Genomic DNA, 19,824 nt, shown 5'->3' with positions numbered 1-19,824 from the left:
TCCTGCCGAGTAGGGAGCCTGACGCGGGGCTCGAGCCCAAGACCCTGAGATCATGACCTGAGCTGAAGGCAGACACTCAACCGTATCTGAGCCACCCAGGCGCCCCTATTTTACAGTTTTTTTTGAGAGGGTTAGGGTTAGGACTGATGTTATTTATTTTTTTTTCTGATTTTGTGTGTGTGTGTGTGATTTATAGCTGTGGTCATATGATTTTGCTCCTTTGCTTTATGGTAAATTATAATAAATTTACAAATAATCAGCTGTGCTGGCAATTCTGGGATGTACCTTACCTAGTTGAATTGTTTCCCCTCACCACTCTGGTGTTTACTGATATTTAAGATTTGTATTTCAGTATTCTTAAGTGAGATGGGGGGGGGTTTGTTTTGTTTTGTTTTGTTTTTAATGTGTTGTCTTTGTCCACTGGTGGTATCAGTGTTCTTTGGCTTCAGAAATAAATTTGGGAGGTTTCTTTTTCTATGTCCTGAAGTAGTTTAGTGAGTATTGTATTTCATGTTTTTAGTGACTTGTCCCTTTTTCTCCCTGAAGGAAGAGAGGGCCATGGTAGTTCTTTGAGAACTTTCTCAAGTTCTTTGACAACTTTTAGTCTCTTTTGGATTCCTGCCTCTTGTGAGGCCAATTTTGGTAATATATTTTTGCCATAAAATTACCCATTTCATCTAAATTTCAAATTTTTATTGAGTTTCAAAGTACCTCACATATTTTGATTTCTTGTGGATCTATAGTTACTTCATTTCTAGTTCATATAAATACAGTTTTCCTTTTTTCTTGATTATGACAGCCAGTTGTTCATCAGTTAAGTTTTTTGTGGTTTGACCAAAGAATCAACTCTTATAATGCTTACTACTGCTATTTTTTTATTTTCTGATTCGTTAATTTGTGTTTTCATCTTTTTGGGGGTGTTCTCATTGCTGACTTCCGGAATTGAATGCATACTTTGTTTCTTTTAATTCCTTACTATTTATTTTTATTTATTTATGTTTAAATTCCTTACTGTTTAGTTTTGTAAACCTTTAAGGTTTTGAAGTTTTCTGGGAGCACAGTTACAGGGTCTTGCAGAATCGCATAGTTTTTGATCGGTCGCATTTCCATTATGTTAGTTTATGAAGAGTATACCATTTTTGTTCTCTTTGAGATTTCCTCTTTGATCCAAGAGGATGTTTGGTAATTTTTATTTTTCTGTTTTCCTTTTCAGTTTTTATTGTCTTGTGGTCATTTGAGGAGATATTTCTTTCTTTTTTTTTTTAGAGGTGGGGGAGGGATAGAGAGAGAGAGAGAATCCCAAGCAGGCTCCTCACCCAGAGGACCCCAATGCAGGGCTCAGTCTCATCATCCTAAGATCAGGACCTAAGCTGAAATGAAGAGTCCGACGCCTAACTGACTGAGCCACCCAGGTGCCCCTAATGAGATATTTCTGATTTTTCGATTTACTGGTATTTTCATTGTGGCCTAATATATTGTCACATTTGGTAACTATACCATGAGTTCTTGAAAAGCAGATGTATTTTCACTTTTTAAAGTACAGAATCCATATATTTAATAGATAAAGTAATTATGTAATTTAAATCTGCTCTATTCTTCATTTTCATTTATTTTCTTGGGCTGAAAGATATTTTAATGTTCCATTTTATGTGTAAAGATTTTTTTAAGATTGATTTATTTTAGAGAGAGAAAGAGAGGGAGAGAGCATGAGTGGGAGAAGCAGAGGGAGAGAAAGAATTTCAAGGAACTCTGTGCTTAGTGTGGAGCCTGTCTCGGGGCGGCTCAATCTCATGACCCTGAGATCATGACCTCAGCCGAAACCAAGAGTTGAACGCTTAACCTAAGACTGTGCCATCCAGGCATCCCTGCATGGAAAGATTTTTGCCATTTTTATTTTCTTTGTGGATTATACCTTATGTAATGTGCCCTTTTTTATTTGCATGACCATTTTTCTTGAATGTATCACTATCTTGTTACAGTTTCTTTCTTATTAAGTAAGCATATTCCTTTTTTCATTCTTTTCTTAGAGGATTTTTCCTGAAGCAATTAAGGTTGGTATTTGTTAGTTAATTGAAAAACTTCACTTAAGTGTGGACTCCTGTATTTTTAAACATCTCATTTTTAATTGAAACAAGTAAATATGCACTCTCATTAATTTCCATATGTAGGACCAGAGTCTTTTCTTTAAATATCTATTGACTGAATTCTATCAGTCTGAATTATGTAAAGGATGTCCTTAAATAATATATTATATGTGATTTCCAATTTGGCACTCTTTTAAGTAGAAGTTAATCATATTTACAAAGCAATCTTTGTACAAAGGCCTACATTTTTTTAAAGTACTGTTTTCCTAGACTTTGAGTGGTTTTGTTTACACTTAATTCCACAGAAAATTTTTTTAACCATTTGCATTTATTTAGTGTTTGCAAATCAATTATTTTTGTAGGAAGAACTTAAAAAAATATTTGTTTGCATGCTTAAAACATGCAGTGAATTTAAATTCAGAAAAATTTGGATGAGCATCAGTCATACCCAGGACGTATTTTATGTAATGGGGATCTAGCCAGCGACAAAGACTGATAACATTCCTGATCTCAAGTAGAATTCAAGTAAATATGATTCACTAGATAGAGTAGGATAATCGCAGGAACGCTGAAGAAAAGGATAGTTCGATAGTAGCTAATAGAGATTTTACGGTGTTTTGAAGTATTCTGAGACCATTGGTTTTAGTGTGTTTCATATATGACGGGATTTTTAAAACCAGACCTGAAAATCTTTTTTCTAGTAGTTGAGTTTATCCGAGTCCTATTTATTGGCATAACAAACATTGGGACCTAAATTCTGTCCTGGTTCATGTAATATTGGCCATTGCCCTTATTTTTTTGGTATTATATCATCTACTTTCCCTCCTCTCTCTTCCCTTTCTGGAAGGATTTTATTATCTGTTCTTTATTTTTCCTTCTTTATAAAGTTAATGGCAAGTAGTGTTCTGGCAGATTCAGGAACAATGGAGTAGAATCCAGGGAACTGAAATGGAAGGGCATGAACTGTGGCTTGCTAAGAAACTGGCAGTCTTCAGGGCAGAGAGACAATAGTGAAACTCCTTACCTTGCTAACTTCTTCTGTGGATGCCTTGCTTACCTTAAAGTCTTTCTCTTTGTTCTTTTAAACTGTCTTCACAGATAGTTTAAGCTGGTAGTTCTAAGTAGGGTCTGTGGATCCCCTTTGATGATGAGGCTGGAACATAATTTGCCGTTCTCTGAGGGTGCAGAAGCAATGGCGGATAAAATTGGTGGTGGCCTCCCCCAGCCACGGCCATGGCAGCAGCTGTGATGGTTTGAATTTTCTTTTCTTTTTTTTTTTTTTAAAGATTTTATTTATTTATTTGAGAGAGAGAATGAGATAGAGAGAGCATGAGAGGGGGGAGGGTCAGAGAGAGAGGCAGACTCCCTGCCGAGCAGGGAGCCCGATGCGGGACTCGATCCCGGGACTCCAGGATCCTGACCTGAGCGGAAGGCAGTCGCTTAACCAACTGAGCCACCCAGGCGCCCTGGTTTGAATTTTCATAGCAGTCTCCTGTTCTTCACCTCTAAGCACTTGTAGTAAAAAGAAAATCACAGTTACGTTTAAGAGTGTCACTGAGGAAGCTGTTAAAATTGTTACATTTATTAAATCTTGACCCTGAGTACACATCTTTTCAAAATCCTTGTGATGAAATGCATATGTGTAGAGCATGCTTTCTACCACAGCCTAATAGAAGAAGGGTGTCTCAGGGGAAGCGCTTGTGCTGTTGCTGGAGATGCTGAAATGTAGCTGCTCTTCATGAAACACCACTTTTACCTCAAGGAACTGTTGACAGGGGCGCCTGGCTGGCTCAGTTGGTAGAGCATGCAACTCTTGATCTTGGGGTCTTGAGTTCAAGCCCCACATTGGGCAAAGAACTTACTTAAAAAAAAACCTAAATAAATTTAACAAATAAAAGAACCATTGACAAACTACGGTTTTTCAGCTTCTGGTTTTCAGTAGATACAGTCTCATAAATTCACTGATAGTATTGGTGTCAATGATGAATCCAGGCTTTCAAGCAAAAATTAGAATTGTGGAAAACTTGTGTCTCCCACTGTTAGTTTACTGCTTCCCAGTGCTTAGACTTTCCTGATGGGATCAGTCAGTGGTGATATTAACAAATGGGATTTTTTGATATTGTGTAATGAAATCACTAATATATGATATTATAAAATCATACATACCTGGAAGATTGATTCAAAATGCAAGGTTAGACCAATGGATTTGAATGCAATAGAATAAAGAAGTTATCTAAAGGGTTTCAGATTTCCCAGTGCAACTAACTTGTTAAGAAACTATCACTTGTTGATTTTTGGTATAATATCACAGGAAAGAATATCGACAGTTATATGAAAAGATTATTAAAGAAAATATTTCTCCCTTTCCCAGCTATATATCTGTAGGAGGTTGGATTTTCTCATTATACTTTAACTGAAAAAACATATTGTAACAGATTGAATGCAGATGGAAACATGAGAGTTCAGCTGTCTTTAGTCAGAAAAACGATTTACAGTAAAGTAAAACCATGCCACTTGTCTCACTGAATTTTTATTGTTTGGGTAAATATATTTATTTTTCAGGAAAATGTTATTTATGTTAACATGTAATGAGTATATTGTCATTGAAAAATGAATAAATAGGGGCGCCTGGGTGGCTCAGGTGTTGAGCGTCTGCCTTCAGCTCAGGTTATGATCCCAGGGTCCTGGGATCGAGCCCTGCATCGGGCTCCCTGCTCCGCAGGAAGCCTGCTTCTCCCTCTCCCACTCCCCCTGCTTGTGTTCCCTCTCTCGCGGTCTCTCTGTCAAATAAATAAAATCTTAAAAAAAAAAAAAAGAATAAATATTTTAAAGTCTCAGTTTTAATTTCTAGCAGGGTAAGTTTCAGTAGATAAAACCCACATAGACAGAGCTTTTGGTGGTCTTAAGTAATTTGTAAGAGGATGAAGAGGTCCCCAGGCCAGAAAGTTGGGAACCGCTGATTTAGCAGCAGGATGACTGCATGCCATCCCGTGACAGGGGAAGAAATGAAGCTTTGGTGTAGCAACCACGTTCAGATTCCACATCTGCACTCTCCTCGCGACAAATAACTTTGTTGGGCAGGTTTTAATTTCTCTGAGACCTGGTTTCCTCCCTTGTAAACTGGCAATAATAAAGCTGTTTGACTTGTTGAATATTAAGTAGTTGATGTTGTATTTTGGATGTTTTTATTCGGTGTTTTAATGTCAGGCATGACTATCTTCAATCATTCCTTAAAAAAGAGGCTGGGAAATTGTTTGAAGATGTTATCTTCTGCCCATATGAATAAAGTATTCATGTGTAAAACCTTTTCCCTTGAACCCTTATACACATTTTCAAGTATATGTGTAAACTTAAAATTTTACAATTAGAAAAGCGGTAAAACTAATTCAGAACATTTACTTAGGCATGATGAGACAGATGGTAATCCTATAAAAAGATGACATATATTTTTGGAAGTGCAAACAGAAAAACAGATACTCTTAAAGCTTCCAGAGTGATCTTTGCCTAGAAGATGAAGGGAAGAGATAAAAGGCCATATGGCCTAATAGAACTTTTTATAGTTTTTTAATGTCTAGGATTGATTTTTATTTAATGTTAATGTTGAGTTGCATATGGATTGGTAGTTGAAAATGGAATAATTATCAAGTAGATTATTACCAAGTACTTTTGCTCTGGTTGTCAGTCTCTTTTTTCTACAAATGGGATGCAGTAGTGGGAAGCAGAGCCATTTGAACCCTAAGTTTAGTGAGGTTAATTTAAATGTGAATACATATCCCCCAGAATCAGTTACCAGTTCTGCTGTTGGGGCAGTTGTATACATCATGTTGCCTCTCACCGTGGAGCAGCCTTCTCCTTCATTTCGCTGCTGTGTTCACTCGGCACATTTTTATTGAGTGCCTTTTTTGGGCCAGGTATGTACTAGGTGCTGGGGATAAAATGTCCAAAAAAAAAAAATTGACATGGTCTTTGCTTTCATGTAGAGTGTAGATAGTCTGCTGGGGTGAGAGTCATTAATCACATGGTTAAAACAGACAGATCTGAGTACACATCCCAGATGAAAATTCTAGGCAGGAGAGGTATGCAGTATTCTGAGGTCCTGTAATTGGGGGATTTCACTTACTCAGGAAGAGCAGAATGTGGTTCCTTGAGGAATTGATGGATAAGCTGAGGTGTGAAGGAATTAGTTGAGAGGAAAATGAAAAAAAAAATTTCATATCACAGGGGCAGTATGTTAAAAGTTCTGTGTTGAGTGAGAATATGATGAATACGAATGCTTTCAATGTGACTGGAGCAGAAATCAAGTAAAGAACAGCCACACCGTGTTCAGGAGTTTAGTAACTTTATCGTAAATAATGGCAAATTATGGCTTGAGGTAGGGAGTGTGGGAGGTGAAGGTGGGCAGGGTATCAGATCACCATACCTGATTAGGTTTGCGTGCCTAAGATGGATTTACTCATAGTGAGCACCTCCTACACCATTGGTATGGTCCTAGACTCGGGAGGCATCAGTGGATAATGCGGAGTTAAAATCCCTACTTTTGTGAAGCTTATGTTCTTTAACTCCTGGAGGGGGAGAAAGACAGCATAATAAATGAGAAATGTTATCGCGTGCTGGAAAAAAACACAACGCAGCAAGAGGGTTTGTATGGCAGTTCACATGCCCGGTCAGGGCAGGTCTCTCAGAGAAGGTGACAGCTGAGCAAAGACTTGACGGAAGTGAGGGGTTAGCTGTGTGGTATTTGCAGAAGCACGAATGCCCTAAATGTCAGCAGGTTGGGGGTATTCTCAGAGCATCAGGTGGAGGAGAGGGCAAGTGTAAGAATGGGAGAGTCGCATTATGGCGGGCCTTACCACTGTAAAGACTTGTGCTTTTTACGGAGGCAAATGGAAGACATTTGGGGTTTTACTCTTCTCGTAGTCAGTTGGATTCCAGAAAGAGCAGAGTGTCCGTGGATGGATTAGGGTATATTGCCTCCATACAGGCTGCCCTGATCCTCCACCGTACTCTTTCTTATTCAGGCCTGCTTTCCACATCATGTTCTGGAGCTTTCTTCAGCTTCTGTACCTACTTTTCAAAACTTAGCTAATTATGGGTCTCTAAAGCTTAGGCTTACAGTATGTGGCATGTCCTCCCGATGTTTTCCACCCAACCCCAAGATGAATCTGTATGTATTTCTACTGTATTATCTGTGTCTGCACACCTTCACGCACGCACGTACACGTTTCTAGCATAATGACTAGTATATTCATAACTGAGGACCCAGCAGCATTTGCAGCTCTAAGTGTTTCCTGTCAGAGATCATGTTAAAACCAATTAATAATTTTTAATGAGGTTGAATGTTACTGTCACTAAAACTACATCACGAAGTGGGACATTATCAAGAATGACTTGTAAATGGAAATTAGATATTAATAAAACCTTTGCATGCAGTTGATTTGTGTTTGACTCTCTCCAGTGTTCATATGTTGAACCTGAAATTCTCTCAATCCAACCATTGTTGAAAAATTGAAGAGGTGTGTAGTCTACCAGGGAAACTTGGATAGTCCTCTCCTAGAGCTACAAGTAGTTCCAAGTGATTGTTTTAATATCTTACATTTTATGAAGAAACTACTCATCTATTTTTTGGGTAAGGAAATTGGAGACCCCTGGGTTTTGTTTTTGATTTTGTTTTTGCCATCCAAGTTACAGTCCTACTGGGTTTGTATGTGTATGTATGTTGAAGAGGATGATATGTGGGCTCAAAACTGGGAAATGCATATTTTAACTAGAACATGTTGGTATTTGAAACCTTTTTATTCTTTTTTAAAAAGATTTCTCTCTTTTTAGAAAGAGCACATGCACATACACATAGTGGGGGGAGGGACAGAGAGAGAATCTTAAGCAGACTCCCCGCTGAGCGCTGAGCCTGATGCGGGACTCGATCTCACAACCCTGAGATCATGACCTGAGCCAGAATCAAGAGTCAGGCCCTTAACTGACTGAGCCACCCAGGCACCCTGAAAACCTTTTCATTCTTCTGAACGCGCTTAGACCCAAATACCTTGATGTGCCGTCTTATGCCCCACTCCTCTTCACACCATACACTTGGGGCACAGCTGGCTTCTGTGTTTGCATCTGCACTTCCACCTCGGCCCAGAGCTTGCCCTTCCCTCAGTCCAGAAAGTTGTTCTTTCCACCTCAGCCTTCCTTTGCATGACTGGCCTTGGCCTAAATACTGGCTTGTCAGAGAGGCCTTGGAGGGGTCTTCGGTGTTCATGGAATCTAGAGTAGGAACCTCCGGTATTCTCTGCTTGCTTCCTTTTCCTTCATGGTATCTATCACAGTTACTGATTATCAAGTCTTCCTTGGTTTACTTGTTCCCTGTCTGTGCTGCCCAGACAGCCTCTCCCAAAATAGTGACCACGGTGATGGCATGAGCCACTGGGCTATGGTACTGCCAGGGGCTGTTCTTCTTTCCACTTACAGGGTTTTCTCTGAAGACAGACTTTTTTGTGGGTCAAGACTCCTTTGAGTATCTGATGATAGTGATGAAAAGAACAAGGACAAAATGTTTGGTCTGAGTTCAGGGGCTTCTCAGAGCCACTAAGACCTGCTTGTGGATTTTACCCACACCCTAACATCAGGCAGTCAGGGTGCAGCTGGGAAGCTAAGTTGGGAGTCACCATATGCCCTCCCCTGTCTCTTTGTTTACAGTCTAGTCTGACTGACAGCTTTTAATTGTTGGTCATGTTCAGAGTTTACTGCTAACGGATACTGTATCAGACTGTCTCTGTCCAGCCTTGTCCTATCATTTCCTTGACCTTTCTTGGAGCTCACAGGTATCATCTCTTAGTTTTGTATCAAACAGCTTAACTTCTCTTGGATCTGATGGAGTATCTTACACGTGGAGGGGGGAAAGACTGTAGAGAGCTTTATGAAAAGTAGCTTACAACAGAAAGGAAGTCTGTAGTACCTACTGTAAGATTCAGATACTTTGTACAACTTTTATTTCCTGATGATAGCATGATTCATATATTGATAATGCCATGAATGCTCTGTTTTTCACCCATGCTCAACTTTCAGAAGGCAAAAAATTTTTTATTTTTAGATGTACTTCTGTAACTATGTGGAAGTAAGTAATTAGGGGGGTGGCATTTAGTATTTTTACTTTTTTCTCTTGACTGGTATTTATTTGGTAGGATTTCTTCAGTAGCCTTTACATGCCTGAACACGGAACACGTGCCATGTGAAAGTGTGGGAATAGATTCTGTGTGGTAGAACTTGTCACTGATTGGCAGGTGTTTTTCCATGTGGCCTTTTTAGATGGAATTGCCAGTCCTGCATCATTTGTAATAATGACTTTTGATTTTGCAGAAGATCAGTTGCTCCATTTTGATAAGAGGAGATTTAGCCAGTTTTGTACAGTGTGATTTCCCTATCCCATCATTCCTATCATTTACTTAATAGTCAAGGAATACTTATTTGGCATCAAAGAATTTAAGCAGTATATATTAAATATGTAATGGTAGTTCCTGGTTAGGAATATAAAAATGAATGAGACATGGTTTCTATCTTCAAGCACTACAATCTGGGGAATAAGATATGAATAGAATATGCAAGCAATTCTAGGTCACTATGTGACATACTATTAAATAAGTGCAAGTTGAGTATTTGGAGTTCAGAGAAGGGAGAGAGAACTCCCCTCTGGCTGGGTGATCAGAACAGATTTCAGGAAGAATATTTTTTTAAGGAATTATCTGAAAGGTGGATTAGGAAAAAGAAAGAGAACATTTATCAGGAGGAGGGAATAGCATAAGCAGGCACAGAAGCAGGAAAACAAAAGCCTTTGTTATTAAGATCAAAACTGAGCTAACACTTTACACCATTCTTAGAAAATTAACTGGGCTTGAGCCTATGGGTCAGGCTTTAGGTTGATTTACATTTTTGGGTTTGAGAGACATTGGAGTGACACTCCAGACAGACCATATAAAAGCCATTCTGGATGTTGATCCATTGACCTAGTTTGTCAAGAATTTGCTGATTTTCCATAATTATTGCAAACAGTACTTTCTTTGCAACATGCCTGTTACTGGGGCTGAACATGTTTGTTTGGTCTCATGTTTGCATCCTTTAGTTTTATGTTTTATAGCTATTGGTAATTAAATTTTCTTAATCTCTGTGTGAACTGATGCCCAGTTCTTTTATGAACAAACTTGGATTCATTGTGCTAGTGAGCCAGAAAATTATCACTAACACAGGAGGTTTTATTAGTCCATAGGTCACCATTTCAGCCTGTTAAGACAAATAAATGCAATTTCTACTGCTATGAAGAATTGTACTTAAAAGTTCTCTCTGGGAACACCTGGGTGGCTTAGTCATTAGGTATCTGCCTTCGGCTGGGGTCGTGATCCTGGGATCCTGGGATCGAACCCCGCATCCGTCTCCCTGCTCAGTGGGGAGACTGCTTCTCCCTCTCCCTCTGCCTGCAGCTCCCCCTGCTTGCTCTCTCTCTCTCTCTCTGTCAAGTAGATAAATAAAATCTTAAAAGAAGTTCTCTTTGATTCAGTGAAGTTAATAGACCTTTCAGTATACTTAGGTTGTCCTGTTTTTCGTAGCTTCACAAAAGAATTTGACAGATGATCTCAGTCCCTTTGTGGTATCTTTTGAACTGAAGTTTTATTGTTTTGTTTTGTTTTTTTTTTTAAGTTTTTATTTTTTAAAGTAATCTCTACACCCAACATGGGGCTTAAACTTACAACCCCAAGATCAAGAGTCACATGCTCTTCATACTGAGCCAGCCAGGCACCCCTGATTTTATTCTTTATCCTTTTTGTGCCTTGATTAAGACATGTTATTCCTATCTCAAAATCTTAAAGATACTTTATATTTTGTTCTAACTAAAATGAGATTTTCACAATTAGATTTTAATCTACTTATAAATTTATTTTCACTGCTGGGGTGAGGGATGGCATCAAGTTTTCTCATTTTTCCCGATGTATAACCAGTCGTCTTCATGCGAGGACTGAATTGTGTCCTTTGCCATCGGTTTGCTTTCTGTCACTTGTCAGGTTTCCATGTATGCATGGACCTGCTTCTGTGTGTGATAGTGTTTCTTTATTTGCAAAGATTTCTGCAGATATTTCCATGGCACACACATATGTAGTATTACAGAATTATTTTATGTTACTCGAGTAGTATTTAGTTGCAGCAGAATATATAACTGACTTCAAGGCATTTTTAAAAAACTTCATACTGTCATGAAGGACGTGCACATGCAATGTACAGATTTTCATGAAGATACATGCGTCTGCCTTCCTAAAATATTTCTGTAGAAAGGCAAGTTGATATGATAATTAGTATGGAAATGCTAAGTGTGGTAGGTTCTGTGACATCATTGGTTGACGACTCCTGGAGTGGTCACATAGTTGGCGGTGCAGGTTGCCATGGTCAGGGCCCAGGGCTTGCTCATCCACAAGCCCATGGATTGGGCTCATGTGATGCAAACACGTTATGCTGATTTTTACCAGAAAGCCATTTTGTTCATTTTTACTTACTATTATTTCCATGATATGCAGAATATTGGCTCCTTCCTATTGATTTTTTTTCTTGTTGACCTTTTAAAATTTCAACATAATTTTACACATTTTGTTATTCCCGAGTGAACAGCTTATTTTACTTTACTTGCATTTCATATCAGCCTCTTTCTAATGACAGGTCGTAATTCATCTTAATCATATATCAACAAAATTTCTAAAGTCGGCTGCGTGGCGGTTTTATACTTATGTACCTATAACAGCCACAGTATGTGGATTGTTATTCTTACCAGAAGAGATTCCATATTGGAATCTCTCTTTGGCTACAAAACCTATACTGTCTACTCAAAAGGAGTGACTTGCCAACTAAAGTGTGTTGTCATTATATTCTCCATTTCATGTTTATGAATGGCCATATTTTTGTCAAACAAATTAAAATTGTTAATAACTTAAATATTACATGTTTATGCTTAGGTGGATGATAATGGTACTTGGATAGTGAGTTCACCTAATATACAACGTAATATGTTTAACTTAATGTGTTTAAAAGTAACTGGCACTCCAAGTACTTACATGCATTTTATTTTTTACAACTTGCTCGAAAACATGGTACATGACAGTAAGACTTTTTAAAATTCCTTTTTCCTTTATGGAGATGCTATTGCTGATCCCCTGATAGATTGTCTGATGTGAGTGGTTTTTATTAAAAATGATTCATGCAGATTTTATGTGCACAGTAACCAAATCCTATCTATCTGTAAAGTAAATGTTTGTAAGATATCTCTCCCCTCAGTTCCCACCATGTTATCATCAGTATATTACTAATTGGTTTGTCTTATAATTTATCCCTTCATACATCTCTCTGTGCTACTCGATTATGAGGCCATAAATGGTTTATTAATCTGCATATGACCGTACAGTGCTGGGTATGTAGCAGGGACTTAGGAAATGCATAGTGAATTTGTGAGTGTCATCAAGCTTAGAGGTATAGTCTTTTGCCAAGAAACAGAGTGGTGCTAAACTGATGGGTGGGGAGATTGGAAGCTTGCTCTTAGTTTTATTAGCATTTTGCTCAAGTCAAGCTAATCATCCTGTTAGGGCATTATACTTTGATGGTTGTAGAAACTGCAGAGCTTGGACAGAGAGGAAATAAAACATTATGTGTAGTTTAAACAGAAGATCTTTGCAAAGCAGTTACAACTGTTATCAGTATTACTTCTGGGACCAAAATTTTTCCCTGTAAGATGACATTCAGAAAGTCTTTGCAGAATTAAAATCCTATCTTTTCAATGGTGGAATGTTGTACAAGATAGTTTAGAAAATACATTCTTAGATCCGAAGTAAAAATTTGCCAGGGGAAACTACAAAAAAAAAAAAGAAGAGGAAGAAATAATCATTCTGGAAATATACTTCATCATCTTCTTCAAAAGAGACCGACACTTAGACGAATCCGGCTTTCGCTGGGTGTGCCCCCGAGGTGAGTGTGTCTCAGGCTGTGCTGGGCACCGGGAGGGCGAAGCCGGAGAGTCTTCCTCTCGGAACTCAGAGGCATAAAGGGCCATCTCTGGACTTTCTCCAGGTTATCCCAGATGATGGGATTCTTCTTATGGATTTTTACAGATGTGTAAATATTTGCAAGTGTGCATAAACTGTTGAGGCATCAGCCAGACTGGTTATTCTGCCAGTTCGACTCAGTGTCGCTTTCATTGAGTGTGTGCTGTTGGTGATGCAGGCTGGCGGCTGGGGACAGGCCGGGGACAGCGCGAGTTGGTGCAGTAGCTGAGCAGCGGTCTAGCGGAGTCGTGTTAGGAAGGACAAGAACATGGACTCTTGCTCAAAAGCAAGGCGCAAAAAGGAAAGAGGAGGATTAGGGTTTGTTCTTTAGGCATTATGAGATGTTGGTCAGACGCTGACCACATAGTGGACTGTGAGCGCTTCCTGTGCCGGGGGGGGGCGGGGGGGGTGGAAGCGCCCCCGCACTAACAGAGCTAACCTTGTTGCGAGCACTCACATGGCCTTCTTCAGAAGCTAAAGGATTGAAACTGATTAAAATAAAACTGCTGTGGAAATATTTTGTAATGTGACTTTTTTTTTTAATTTTATGTTTTATTTTTTAGAGAATGGCTCCAAAGGGTGTATGAAGCTGGAACAGTACGTAGATGCAGCACTGCAGCCTCACCAGGTGTGTGAGGGGAGTATTCCGGAGAGAACGTGATCCTCTTGGAGTAGGTAACTAGTCATAATGAAGAAAATCAGTCTTAAAACCTTCCGAAAATCTTTCAACTTGAATAAAAGTAAAGAAGAAACGGATTTCATGGTAGTCCAGCAACCGTCACTCGCCAGCGATTTTGGAAAAGACGATTCCTTATTTGGTAGCTGCTATGGTAAAGATATGGCCAGCTGTGATATCAACAACGAAGACGAGAAGGGTGGAAAAAGCCGATCAAAAAGTGAAAGCCTCATGGGTACGTTGAAACGGCGGCTGTCTGCGAAACAGAAGCAGAAGGGCAAGGGCGGCGCGGCCTCCGGGGGTTCTGCCGACGAGGACACCTTTTCCTCGTCCTCGGCACCCCTGGTCTTCAAGGATGTGCGCGCTCAGAGGCCCATCAGGTCCACGTCGCTCCGCAGCCATCACTACAGCCCCACGCCGTGGCCCCTGCGCCCTACAAACTCGGAGGAGACGTGCATCAAAATGGAGGTGAGAGTCAAAGCCTTGGTTCACTCTTCCAGTCCGAGCCCGGCCCTGAATGGTGTTCGGAAGGATTTTCACGACCTTCAGTCTGAAACCGTGTGCCAGGACCAGAGTAATTCCCTCAAGAGTTCGGAATCTCAGAATGGAGACCTGCATCTTCACCTTGATGAACATGTGCCTGTAGTTATCGGACTTATGCCTCAGGACTACATTCAGTATACTGTGCCTTTAGATGAGGGGATGTACCCTTTGGAAGGATCGCGTAGCTATTGTCTGGACAGTTCTTCTCCCATGGAAGTCTCTGCAGTCCCTCCGCCAGTGGGAGGGAGCTCCTTCACCGAGGATGAGAATCAGGTAGACCAGGACCTCGTGGTGGCCCCGGAGATCTTTGTGGATCAGGCGGTGAGTGGCTTGTTGATTGGCACCACGGGAGTCATGTTGCAGAGCCCCAGAGCGAGTCATGACGACGCACCCCCACTCTCACCGTTGCTACCTCCAATGCAGACCAATCAAATCCAAAGGAACTTCAGTGGGCTCACCGGCACAGATGCCCACGTGGCTGAAAGTATGCGCTGTCATTTGAATTTTGATCCTAACTCTGCCCCTGGGGTTGCAAGAGTATATGACTCCGTGCAGAGCAGTGGTCCCATGGTGGTGACAAGCCTTACAGAGGAGCTGAAAAAACTCGCGAAACAAGGATGGTACTGGGGACCCATCACACGCTGGGAGGCAGAAGGGAAGCTAGCAAATGTGCCAGATGGCTCTTTCCTTGTTCGGGATAGTTCTGATGACCGTTACCTGTTGAGCTTGAGCTTTCGCTCCCATGGCAAAACACTTCACACGAGAATCGAACACTCCAATGGTAGGTTTAGCTTTTATGAACAGCCGGATGTGGAAGGACATACATCTATAGTTGATCTAATTGAGCATTCAATCAGGGACTCTGAGAATGGAGCTTTTTGTTACTCGAGATCTCGCTTGCCTGGGTCTGCAACTTACCCAGTCAGACTGACCAATCCCGTATCGCGGTTCATGCAGGTGCGTTCTTTGCAGTACCTGTGTCGCTTCGTTATACGTCAATATACCAGAATAGACTTGATTCAGAAACTGCCTTTGCCAAACAAAATGAAGGATTACTTACAGGAGAAGCACTACTGAAAATTATGAGAGCCCTGCATCTCGCACTTTGGGAATAAGGAAAAGAGATTGAGATACAGTTTACAAACTTTCATTGCTATCAAAATTTTTTGCTGCATACTATTTCAGTTTTATGTGTAAAAGTAATCAATTTGTTTAGGGGTGGGGAAGTGTCAGCAAGGTGTCTTGGGTTTATTTTGGTTCTTTAAAAAGGGAAGTCTTGAGGTTTTGGAAGCGTGAATTATCTTTCATAAATGTGCAGAATAATCACAATGTGAATTATCAGATTCTCCTTAACCGCCCCCCAAGTCCTTTGCTGCTATCCACTATGATTTTTATGCATTAAAAGCACATTTCATGTGTATTCAACCCTAAGTAAAGTTGAATGAAACTTACAGAATGAATATTGTCATGTCTCTTTAAATGGCCCGTTTTCAAAGATCGTGTTGAATAAACATACCCGTATGATAAAACGCAGAATTTACACATACACTGAAAATGATTTTTAATCTCATCCTTCAGAAAGATTTATTTAGAACTATGATTTGACATAATCTTGGGTATTGGAATGCAGATCTGCAACATATCTTTTACAACACTTATTTCTAAATTGTTTTTGAGGTTGTGCTTTTTCTGGTTGTGAAAAGTTGAATTTTTCTGTTGCCTTCATTTTCATCTTGTGGTTTGTCTATTTTAATAAATGGCCTTACATGAAAAAAAATCATAAAGAAGTGTATACCGCCAATTTAGAAATTGTTGCCTTTTCTGTCATTAAACTCTGGTACAAATTGGAATAACATAAAAAGACCTATGGGACTAGAACTATTATTGAAAAGATTCTAGATGATCATAGTTTCCTGTGATAGAAATTTTGTTGTGTTAGTTATACTTTCCTTCGGTAAAGTGTTTTATCTGTGATTTCTTTAGCTTAGCCACCATTTTATTTGGGTGAACTTAATGTAGAACTGATTTTCATAAAAGGACTAGATTCTCTTGCAACATTTAAGTTTCTATAAAGTTTTAAATTGATTTGAATAGAAAACCTTGTTTTAGAGTTGGATTTATATTCTTCTTTTACGTAGTCACTATGAAGATGTGCTAGATTTGACCCTTCCTTCTCTCCACCAAAAAAACAAAAAACCTGATGACTTCAGTTGAAAAATTGTGGGACTTGTGGAGCATCCTGTCAGAAGAATATTAAAATCATATCAGGTATATGGAAGTCTTGTTGCCTACCCTGTATACTGCCATTTAAAAACCGGTGTGTTGTTTTGTTTTGTATTAAATTTAGCGAAGTGTTAAGTAAATTGGCAAGCATCATTAGTTGTTTTATCTCTGATTCAGTTGCTTGGGTTGGGGGACAGAGAGGAGTGTGTTATCCCCAGTACTTTTGTTCTTTTGAAATTCAGTGTTTATTTGCTTCAGTGAGTGTTTTGGAAGCACCCCATCTAGAAAATGTTTCCATCTCAGATGAAACATATAATTTAAGACATTTCTTCCTTTGCCACTCGGTTTTCCTATCTCTTACCCCTCAATTAAAAAGTAAGAGTAAAGGTCTTAGGTCACCCTTAACGGCTTTGTCATTCAGACACACGAGTATCCCTGTTTTCTGTTGCTGTTGTTGTTTCTGTTTTTTAGGGTCAGAACTGAGAAATACCAAGAAAAGGCACAATAATATCGTGTTATGGTATTTTGACTTAAAGGGGAAAAGGTACTTAATTTTGGTGGAATGTTGATTGTACCTTGTCACAAAGACTCCTCTTTCATTTTCTAATATGTTTTCACCTAATAAGATGGAATATGGAGTATACTGTAATAATATAATTTAAGTGTTCACTGTAAGCTATTTGGATTAAGAATTATTACAGAGTTGTAAACTTATCAAATTAATGCAAGACATTTAAACTATTTTTTTGCAAAACTATTTATTTTTAAACAATTTAAAATATATCTAGGGTGAGTTAAAAGCCCCTGTGCATCTATATTAGATGGCAGGTATTGTCACAGAGTCACTGTGTATTAATAATAAATGTTGGGATGGCTTCTCTGTGTTTCTAGAAGCATTTACATGTACTCTTTGTGAGATCATGGTGCACAGAGGTCTTTGGACTGCCCTGAACCCTGTCTTATCATGTGGGCATAGCCTGCTCCCCACGTGTTCCTCATACCATGTGTTCAAGGTCTAGCTGTTTAGTTTCAAGTTAAGATTATTTTGATTTTCATCTACATGTTTTTAAAATTGTGTTTTGTGTTTTATGGAGGGCAAGTCTTGATGCTGTTCTAATTCAGAAAGCCAGTTTTTTATGTGCTTTAATACTTTAAGGTGAAATGCCCTATTCTAATCCAGTTTGAAATTGCTAGGGCCTGATAGTGTGTTGATAAAATAAAAGTATTTGCCAAGAAATTATTTACAAACAAAGGAGTATTGCAATATTTTCTGCTTTTGTGTAGAGAGAACCATTTGGCGTAGGCAGCACAACATAATGTGAAAGACTGGCTTTATAGGATCCTAAAATAAAATAGTCTTTAAAAATGGAAAGGAGAAGAGAGAGAAGTCTCCATCCTGTAGTTTGGTCCAGATACCATTTGGGTGAATTTCTGGATTCTACTGAATGGCAGTTTAGATGGCGTGGGCACAACCTGTAAGTGATTTTTAAATATGTGCCTCTAAAAAATCTGAGCTCAAGGCAAGAAAGAGAAAACAGGAAAGCTGTATCCTTTTGCCGCAGTAAATGAATCAGAGTCATTTTTTTTAAATCAAGCATTTCGTCACAAAACACGATAGAGGCCAGAAGCTAATTCTAGGCTTACTAGGACACTATTAGGCATTTTTATAAATAATAAGAAAGCATAGAAAGTACTTGAAAAATATCTCACTCTTTCTAAGGAAAACTGTTCTCTTTCTACTTGGTGCAATAATCTGAAAATCTAGAAGGTCAAAAACATATCACAGGAAATGATCATAGAACTAAAAATAGTTTATAAGGAAACCGGCTACAAGGGCAACCATCTTGCTGTTGAAGAAAATCATGTGCCAAAAGGCTAAATCATTGGCATATAGGAAATAAACATAAAGTATACATTATAATTTCTGAGCCAGTATTACTGAAACAGGATAAAAATTACTGAAATCTTAAATAGGGTATATGCAGTGTCCCTGCTAGTGCTACTAATCTAAATATCTTAACGATGCTTTCAGAAACGCCACTTTTAATCATTGTACATTTCACATTCTGTAGGAGATAATTTGCTTCATGAATGATTCAAAATAATATATATTAAATCTTAATGGCTTGTCATCAAATGTGAAATCTTAATTTGAAAATGAAATCACACTACCAGCAATAGACCGTTCGGTTGAAAACCCTAATAAGGAACAGTTGCCAGTTCCATAAATAACTATAAATTCCAAAATAAAGTATTGGTACGTTAGTAATCACAAATTTGGCTCCTTTTACTACTTTTTAAAATCCTTTTAAGAAGGGTTTTTTAATAAGCATTCTTTTTATCGATCAGTCATAAAATGGTGAATGTGTTAGTTGATGTTTCTGAAAAGTGATGCAAACTCTACATCCAGAGATGATGAAGAATTCTTATAGAATTTTGTAATAAGTATACATGTTGGGTTAAAGAAATTTTATAGTCGTTGGAGTGCCATGAAATTAATACTTGCAATCCAGATTGCTGTAGTTTACACTTTTTCTGTATGTTTCAAATCAGGTGTGTACCATTTGTACTGAGAACACCACAGAATGAATTATCCAAAGTCCATTGATTTTAATATGTGTTTTGGTTTGTAAACAAATTATAGTAATTTCTTGCACATTTTTGGAAATTAATTGTATAAGAATTTATGTATCTGCTTCTAGATACAGTGTGTAAATAAAAATTTCGTTCACAAGATCTGCCTTTTAGCCTATTTAATAACCTGGATACAGAGTCTGATTTTAATTAAATCAGGTTAACTAGATAGTTTCTGGATGCCCCATAAACTGGGCAGAGACTGGAGGGTAGGGACCAGCAAATTTAGTAAAAAAAAGTTAGGAAAAAGTGAAATAGTGTTGCTCATGGGAGACATGAAATGAATTAGGAATCAGCTAATGTTCCTACTGTCCTAAAAGCTTTCAGCATACAGGTGGGAGTGAGCTGGCAGAACATCTACTAGACCAAGACTACTAGAAATGAGCATGGTAATAAAACTTCACTGGAAGAAGGTGTTGCTGAAATATCTTTTAAAAAAATTTGACTCTTGTTTTCTTCTTTTGCATGACTTGTCTTGCTAATGGGTGATGTACGCCAGTTGCTCTCTTCCCACTGTCCCTCCCCTGAAGCCTTCTCCCCAAAGTCCATGCCTGGTAATACCTAGGCCTGACACTGGCAGAGAACCCAGTCCTAGTGG

The 19,824-nt window shown here is 38.8% G+C and overlaps 1 protein-coding gene across 1 annotated transcript in view; it reads left to right on the top strand.

Annotated features, from left to right (window-relative positions):
* SOCS6 (suppressor of cytokine signaling 6) overlaps positions 1-19,328 on the top strand; it is a 37,356-nt gene extending 18,028 nt beyond the window's left edge. Inside the window, exon 3 of the mRNA XM_081801039.1 lies at positions 13,714-19,328. Coding sequence (XP_081657165.1) covers positions 13,839-15,446 — 1,608 coding nt within the window. The 5' untranslated portion in view covers positions 13,714-13,838 and the 3' untranslated portion in view covers positions 15,447-19,328. The remainder of the gene's footprint in view (positions 1-13,713) is intronic.
* The last annotated feature ends 496 nt before the right edge of the window (positions 19,329-19,824 follow it).

This window comes from Leptonychotes weddellii, chromosome 13, assembly GCF_054177405.1.
Source record: "Leptonychotes weddellii isolate Sample4059 chromosome 13, ASM5417740v2, whole genome shotgun sequence".
NCBI classification, from domain to species: Eukaryota; Metazoa; Chordata; class Mammalia; order Carnivora; family Phocidae; genus Leptonychotes; species Leptonychotes weddellii.
Note: the sequence above shows the minus strand (reverse complement) of the source record. Positions and strands in the feature narration are given on the sequence as shown.